At 30.9% G+C, this 8,478-nt stretch overlaps 1 protein-coding gene across 1 annotated transcript; it reads right to left on the reverse strand.

The window, feature by feature from the left end:
- Positions 1-5,376: 5,376 nt before the first annotated feature.
- On the reverse strand, positions 5,377-7,633 carry LOC107871754 (protein trichome birefringence-like 42). Its single transcript, XM_016718641.2, has 2 exons — positions 7,471-7,633; positions 5,377-5,700 (listed from the first exon to the last, which is right to left on the reverse strand). Exons 1-2 carry the CDS (start codon positions 7,587-7,589, stop codon positions 5,409-5,411), a joined length of 411 nt encoding a protein of 136 aa, XP_016574127.2. The 5' UTR covers positions 7,590-7,633; the 3' UTR covers positions 5,377-5,408.
- Positions 7,634-8,478: the final 845 nt, after the last annotated feature.

Here is an 8,478-nt window from a genome sequence, read left to right on the forward strand (position 1 = left end):
AATTGATGAAAGATGATAAATCTAATGGAGTAAAGTGACGATAATAAGAAAAATTGAGAAAAGTGATAACTATCTCAAACGAGTGAGTAAAATCAATATCGAAAATGCAGAAAATCAACAACATAATATAATTACAGTAGAGAAATAAGAGATAAGAATTAGAAAAAAATTAAATTAGAATAGAAGAAAGAAGGGCTAATTGAATCAATTAACCAAGAAAGAACAGAATTTTATTTCAATTAGAACAGAGAAACTCAATTTGAATTCATAAATGAGTAACTCTTGTGAAATTTAAGGTTAAGAAGTTTGATATAAATAATGGGAATCCACCCATCACTAATCTCGCTAACACTATGACTACATTAAAGGGATTCCACCGTACACTCTCAACGAGTTCAATTTTTCAATTCATCAAAGTCTGAGGATGAAAAATGGCTAAGACAACTATTTATACTTATTGTTTTTATACATGAATAGACTATTACAAAAATAGCCCAAAAGTGGTTATTTTTTAAATAACCCACTAGGCCTCATCTTGATTATCTAAATAGCTTCTTAATCGCTCATGGCCTTGTGAATTTGTTGCTCCATAGAATTCTCCGGTCTCTAAGCTATCGCTTATATGTAGAAGTCCCTCACAATGCTTCCCATGCTAATCATGCTTATATCAAAAAGAGAACTGATTGAAAGAAAAAAGTAGAAAAAAAAATTGACTTAAACGCGCCTAGTTTTTTATTTTAATTAATTATTTTTTTTCAAGTCAGTTTTAGTGAGAAAAGTACTTTTATATAGTTCAGACGTGTATTAGGTAACTTAAATAATTTAGGTGTGCCTTCTCTCTCTCTCTCTTTCTCTCTGTTAATAATTTAGATGTGCCTTCTGTTGATCGATATATATATATATATGTGTGTGTGTGTGTGTGTGTATACATTCTTAGGTTGTACATTGCAAGTCATAGAAAAACTTCTTAGATTACAACTAATAATAACTTTTAAAATTAAAAAATAATTTAATAGTAGTTTAAAAACAAAGAAATAGAATATCAATCACGCCCTATTTCTCTACAAATAGTTAAACGCTAAAAAAAGGTAAATTATTTTTTAAAAAATAAGATATCAATCACCCTATATTTCTCTCAAAATAGTTATTTCCTTATTTTACTCTTTCACAATTAAAGCAGATTCTTATTCATCATTCGAATTTTACTTGATCTTTGTCGGCCAGATCAGAATTAAGATTGAAAAGCAACCCAAATTATTGGTATTATTTTTTTAATTTTTTTTTAATTAAAATACAAATTTACTCATTTAGATTGCAAATCATTGTTCCATATCCATAAATGATTGGTGTTGTTTATAGATTTTGGGGACTCTATCACCATTTTTACCTTGAAAAATTGTGATATATATAATTTGGTTGATTTATCATTTTCATACACCATTTTCATAAGCTATCATTGTATATGAAATGTATATATAAATTGGTTTCATACTAATAAGTTAAGATATTTAGTGGACTCCACGTGATTTCACTATTTTTTATATATTAAGAGCTGGCTTCATACACTTTTCTAAATTTATTTTTCATTTTTATAGACCTTTTTGTGTATATAAAATGACTTATCTTTTGCATGCACTTTTTTGTGTATGAAATGTATATACAGATTGATTTTATACTGACAAGTTTACTTACTGTGTGATTTCATATGATTTATCACTTTCATTCATAAAAAATAAATTTTAATAATACACCACCGCTACATACATAAGAAATTAGAAAGTTGACTAGATAATGTCGTCGGTCGAAAACAAAAAGTGAAGGAGTTGTATATAAAATTGGGAGAGAAATTTCAACAGAAATCCAGATAAAACAGATATAAAGAGAAAACTAATGGAGATTATACTTAATTTGTAGAGGAAAGATGGATAGAAAATATAGAGAGGGATAGAGAGAGAAGTAAAAAATGAAATACAGAGAGAAGTAGATAATTGAAGGGGTAATAAGAGGAGAAAGATGTGATTGAAAAGAGATCAAATATCCACTTTTTCTATTCTAATGAATATGTGCACGGTAATTAAATTTAAGATAAAAAAAATAACAATAAAAGATAAAATTATTAGTAAGTATAATTTATCAAATCTTCTATAACTTGCACATAAAAACGAAATTCAATAATTATAAAAAACTACAGTTACAACTATATATATATATATATATTACTACAGTTACAACTCAATACATTTTACTTTTTTTTATTTTAATTTATGTGGCACAGAAAAAAAAAATTATGTGATTTTTAAATATTTTAAGGTGTTAATTATTGATATATAGTACTTTTACATAATTTTCAGATACTATATGTTACTCATTTTATCACAATCTATGTGACACTGATGGAATATTTAAGAAAGTCAATCATATTTGTTATATAATTTTTAGATATTTTAAGTTTCTAATTATTGTACGATTTATACGGCTCTATACGTAATTTTTCTATTTATATGACATTGGTAGAATTTAAAGTGAAACAATTTTTTAATACACCCTTCAAATATTTAAATATGTTAATTATTATGATTTATATTACTTTTCACAATATTTTCAAATAATATATTTCCTCTATCCCAATTTATGTTGCACTAATAGAATTTTGTGTTAATCACATTTTTTGATGTCTTGAAATAATTTAAATTATTAACTATTATAATGTATAATATTTTATGTAATTTTTAAATATATAACAGATTAAAAGAAAAAATAATTAAATTAAAATAAAAATATGAAATTACAAAAATAACCTCGACAAGAAACAAACAAGACAACTGTCAGTTGTTTGCTCACTAACGTTTCTATATAGTATTCAAACACACACACACACATATATATAATTCATCTAGAAGAGAAGCTAAGTTAGCAGTTATGGAGGCTAAGACAATAGCATTTGAGAGCTAGTATGCAGTTTTAGAGGAGAAGGACGGAGATAAGAAGTTAAATATGTTGGTCAAGGCTAAGGAAAATATATATATATAAGTCAGCTAGAAGAGAAGCTAAGTTAGTAGTTATGGCAACTAAGACAATAGCATTTGAGAGCTTGCATGTAGTTTTAGAGGAGAATGGTAGAGATAAGAAGTTGTATAGGTTGTTCAAGGCTAGGGAGAAATTGGCCTGTGACCCTGATCAGGTGAAGTGCATCCACATTAGGAGGATGGAAAAATATTGGTGAAGGATGCCCACATTAGGAGGTATTGGTGGTCCTATTTTCATAGACTTTTGAACGATGAATGGGACAAAGGTTTTTGTGTTAAGGGACATGGAGAACTAAAAAAGGTGTCGCAATTATGATTATTGTAGGCGTATTAAACTTGAGAAGGTCAAGGGTATTATTCGTAAGATACGGAGGGGTTGAGTGACTAGGCTAGATGAGATTCTGGTGGATTTCTGGAAGAGTACTAACGGGGCAGGTTTAGAGTGGCTGATAAGATTGTTTAACAAAATTTTAGGGCGGCTAAGATTCCTGAAGCTTGGAGATGGATACAATGATTCCATTATATAAGAATGAGAGGGTACATTCAGAGTTGCAACAACTATAGGAGTATAAAACTTTTAAGTCATAATATGAAGGTTTGGAAAAGAATGGTATAATTGAGGATGAGGAGGATCGTGACTATTTTTGAGAATTAGTTTAATTTCATGGCTGGTTGCTCGACTACTAAGATCATTCACCTTGTGAAGAGATTAGTAAAGAAGTTTAGGGAGAGGAAGAAGGTCTTGTACATGGTGTTCATTGATCTTGAAAGGGCGTATGATAAAGTCCCCAGGGAAATTCTGTGAAGGTGCTTAGAGGCTAGAGGGGTGCCTATGGCATTAGGTTGATCCAATATATGTACGGCGACATGAAGACTCATGTGAGGATAGTAGGACGAGATTCGGAGAACTTTTCTGTTGTGATAAGGTTGCACCAGAGTTTAACTCTTAGCCCATCTTTATTTGGCTCGGTGATGGATATTTTGATGCAACATATTCAAGGGGAGGTGCCTTGGTGAATGATATTTGCTGATGATGTTGTACTGAATGACGAGACTTGGAGAAGAGTTAGTGATAAGTTGAAGGTTTGGAGTCAGACCCTTGAGTCTAAAAGATTTAGGTTGAGCAGGACCAAGATGGAGTACATGAAATGTAAGTTTGGTGATTTATCGCTTGAGGCTTACGTAGTAGTGAAGATTGATCCTCAGGCCATTCAGAAGATGGGGAGTTTCAAGTATCTTATGTCTATGATTTTTAGGAGAATGGTAAGATTGGTGAGGATTTCACGCATCGTATTGGTGTAAAGTGGTTGAAATGGAGGCTCGCTTTGAGAGTATTGTGTGATAAAAAGCTGCCTCCTAAGCTTTAAGGTAAATTCTATAGAGTGGCAGTCCGACTGGCTGTGTTACATGGAGCAGAGGTTGGCTAGTTAAGAAATCCCACATCTAAAAGTTAAAGGTGGCAGAAATAAGGATGTTGCGATGGATGTGTGGACTTACCAAGAGGGATAGGGTTAGAAATAAGATTATTTGGGAGAAGTTGAGAATGGATTTGGTGGAGGACAAGATGTGGTAAGTGAGGTTGTGTTGGTTCGTGCATGTGATGAGGAGGGGCACGGATGCTCCAGTACAGAGGTGTGAGAGGCTGGCTATGGATGATTTTAGGTGGGGTAGAGGTAGGTCGAAGAAATATTGAAGGGAGGTGATTAGGCATAACATGGAGCAATTACAGCTTACAGAGGACATGACTATTAATAGGAAGGTATGGTGGACGTGCATTAGGGTCGAGGGTTAGTAGGTAGGAGTACGTAGTAATAGTAGGAAAGAGTGTTGTTTGTATTTGTGCCTGTTGTTTCTTGTAGTCTCTTGTTCGTGGTGTTTTGATAATGTTTATGATTTTGAATAGCTTGCTTATAGTATTACCTTGTCAGTGTCTTGTTTTTAATTATCTAGTGGTGTGATATCCCTTTTGTTGTTTGCTTTTATTTTTTGTTTGTTATACTCTTATCCTGAGACGGGGGTCTATCGGAAACACCCTCTCTACTTGATCTGAGGTAGCGGTATGGATTGCGTACACTTTACCCTTCATAGACCCCACTTTGTGGGAATACACCGAATATATTGTTGTTATTATTGTGTGTATATACACACACAACATATACAACCAAGTGTATGCATAGTATGCACTTCGGTCAATTGATAAACTAAATGGTCTAAGTGTACATCTATGCAAGTTCTCCTATATTTAGAATTTAGATATCATGCAGAGAGAGGGAAAAGCAGAAAGACAGAGAACGTGATTTCAATTCTTTTCCAAGACAAGAATGTTGTATTAATTGTTCAAATAAGAGGATCTAAAAACCTATTACAACTTAACAATCACCATTATGAAATAAGAGATGTATATAGTAACAAATTCCAAGTGTCCGGTACTCCAGCAATACACCAATGACTGCAATCTTGTTGCCCACTTGTTCCATAAATTGATGGATGTCTATATTTTCTCAATTGAGTCAATAATGTAATATCAAGCACATGTACAGGCTTTTTCATTGTTTTCAACACGCTCTTTATGATGGGTTCTCCCGGATACCTGTCTCCTGGATAAGTTGATCCTCCTAGGGGTTTAGTTTGCCCCTTGCAGTTTTCCTCCTTTGGCTCGCCCCAATTCGCACCACTAAACAAAGCCAACCAACAAAAAGATCACATATACAATTTACCCTTAGATATTAAGGGGTTGTTTGATAGAGTGTATTACAAAAATAATCCATGCATTATTTTTGATGTACTATTACTATTTTATTTGGTACATTTTTTTACCACATGTATGACTAATACAAACATTAGTTACAGACTCTATTATGTATTGAGATGTATATTTCTAATACCATCATTTTTCATGTATATATAAGAGGCCTAGACTTAGAGTTGTTGCTGGTTGGGCTTCGATGGCTCTGTATGAATTAGCCAGAGGAATGTAAGGATTACATCAAGTCTCTCCTATATCGATCCATTGTGTTAGCCATCGAAAGTAGGCATGCTTAGGAAGTCTAGGATTAAAGTGATTAATAACATTATTACCGCTCAAATCCCTCTTCTCCGCCCCGTCAATATTTGATCTTGCTCATACGAATGTATACAGACTTCATCAGTATTTACGTCTCTTTGTGTGCAGTGGTTCCCCGTACTCTTTCCACAATTTTGATCAAAGCTTTAACATTAAACTTGTTTTTAATGCAAACTAAAAATCCCAAGTTGGCTACTCTACTTTCACTCTGAGTTTTTGTTCTGATTTAGCCATTGAGGAATGGGAAAATCGATAGAATTAAGAAAGAAACCAATTTTTGTTAAGTACAATTTTCCTCCAAGTAGCCTTTTGTAGAAGGAAGCCATAGTGTACGGTATTTTAATAAGCTATTTTGTTTATAAAAAATTATATAAGACATTTTTTTTCTTATACATTAAATCGAACCATGTATAAAAAATAACGTCAACATAACTAATATCAGCATTACTAATATACCATATTCAACATTATTCTTGTACACTTTATCAAACGACCCCTAATACTCTTGTAAAAGGTAGAGCCTAGATTTAAATTTATAAATTTTCTAAGACAAGACAACTCAATTATTGGGTTCAAAAAAAAGTTATTACACTTATTTCGTTTATTTTTGCTTGTACATATTTGACTTAGCACACATTTAAGAAGTAGTAATTACTAAAATGATATGCTTACCATATTCTTCCTAGAATATAATAAATTTAATAATTTAAAAAATGTATTGAAAAATAATTATAGATAATAATATGGATAAATTAGGAACAAAATAATCACTTCTCGCTTGATTTTCTAAAATAAATAAGTAAAAGTGAAGATCTAACTTTAATATAGTGAATAAATAAAATATAGAGAAAGAATGAATTCAACAAAAAAAACTTTACCCGAATACAGTATCTATAAAAAAGATACAAAACTTTGGCCAACCCGTAAATAATGATGTAAATCTACCCCTAGCTTTGTTTCATGTTATCAAAAAGTTAGTGGTAAAAAACATAGCTCATAATGAAAAATTAATAGCATATTTTGTTAAATAATTAGTGATAGTAAAAAATTAACACATCTTATGAAATTAAAAAATTAAAATACTTTAAATGTATTTTTCACCTTTCATTATATTATCAATCTTTTGAAAACTTTGTTGTACATTTTTCGAGAAAATATTTATCTATCTTAATTACAAGAATACATATTTAAATTAATCTTTATTAATCTTAAACACTCATTTAGTTAATTACTAGAAACATCAAGGATTGATGTGAATAAAAAAAGAGAGCAATAATCTGCTTCTTATATATGTTTAGAAAATATCAAATTTTCTTAAACAAATTCTTTCTAAAACGATTAATATTTAAAACGAGATAGTAAATTAAAGAGGAAACTTACTTAAAATGAACGGTGGGAATTCCTTGACAGAAGACTCTGATCTTGATAGGATCAATGTTAGAGTCAATCCAATTATCCCAAGTAGTCAATCCAATCTTATATGCTTTCATGCGATCCATATTTTTAAACAATTTGTCATCAACTTTAAAGTAATCCCACCTAATTGATTGGCAAAAAAAAAAAAAAAAGGAGGAAGAATTATCGAGAGCTTCATATAAATGAGTCATTGTGAATCTTTTTTCTACTATAATACAAGAGTTCTCTTTTGTTCTAATACAAATCATATAGAATTTAAGAAATTAAATTCTTTTTGATTTATTATACTCCTATAATAGGAGTTGCTTGTGTGGTGACTGAATTATTACCCGAAATAGAAGGCACATGTAGTTAATTTCTCCTTTAATTAGATCATCTCTTTATTTTAGTTTTTCTTACAAATTGATGATCGATAATTGCTTGACAATTTTCGTTGGAATGTAGTTTCGGTCTTATTAGCTTGGTAAAGAGACGTTAATTAAAATACGTCTCTAAATGAGTTTGTCGGACTATATGTTTATGCATTTTTTTTTAATTTTCAAGATTGTTCTGGTTTACGATAGGAGAAGATATGAAGAGGATGATGTTAGTATATTAATTAGTGATTTTCTTTAATTGGTGGCATCAACAGAAGAGCGGAGGTGGATGAAAATGAGGTGGGGGAGGAACTCTAGAATTTAAACTCTATGTATTCAATCTCTAAGGTTCTTTTACCAAAACGATTTAAGAATCTTCTCATTGAATCGTTGTATTTTAAAATTATAGGTTAACACCTATGTGATAAATTTCTGCATATAAATTTATGCTTCATGTTGAAGTGTTGAATTCAGATGAACGCAATGAGACGACTATACATTTACCATGAAGAGAATAATTGAGAAAATTTTCTATGATGTTAAATAGATGTACTCTTTATCTTTAGATAACTTCGAATGTTTTTGATCTTAAATTAGTGCCATTAGAATATATAGC

The sequence above is a fragment of the Capsicum annuum genome, chromosome 5, assembly GCF_002878395.1.
Source record: "Capsicum annuum cultivar UCD-10X-F1 chromosome 5, UCD10Xv1.1, whole genome shotgun sequence".
NCBI classification, from domain to species: domain Eukaryota; kingdom Viridiplantae; phylum Streptophyta; class Magnoliopsida; order Solanales; family Solanaceae; genus Capsicum; species Capsicum annuum.

What these genes read in the sequence shown, in the direction of transcription:
- LOC107871754 (XM_016718641.2), bottom strand. Translation starts at nt 7,589, where the DNA reads ATGGATCGCATGAAAGCATATAAGATTGGATTGACTACTTGGGATAAT. An exon ending in ATTCCCACCGTTCATTTTAA is followed by an intron (nt 5,701 to 7,470) that starts GTAAGTTTCCTC and finishes GGCTTTGTTTAG; the next exon opens with TGGTGCGAATTGGGGCGAGC.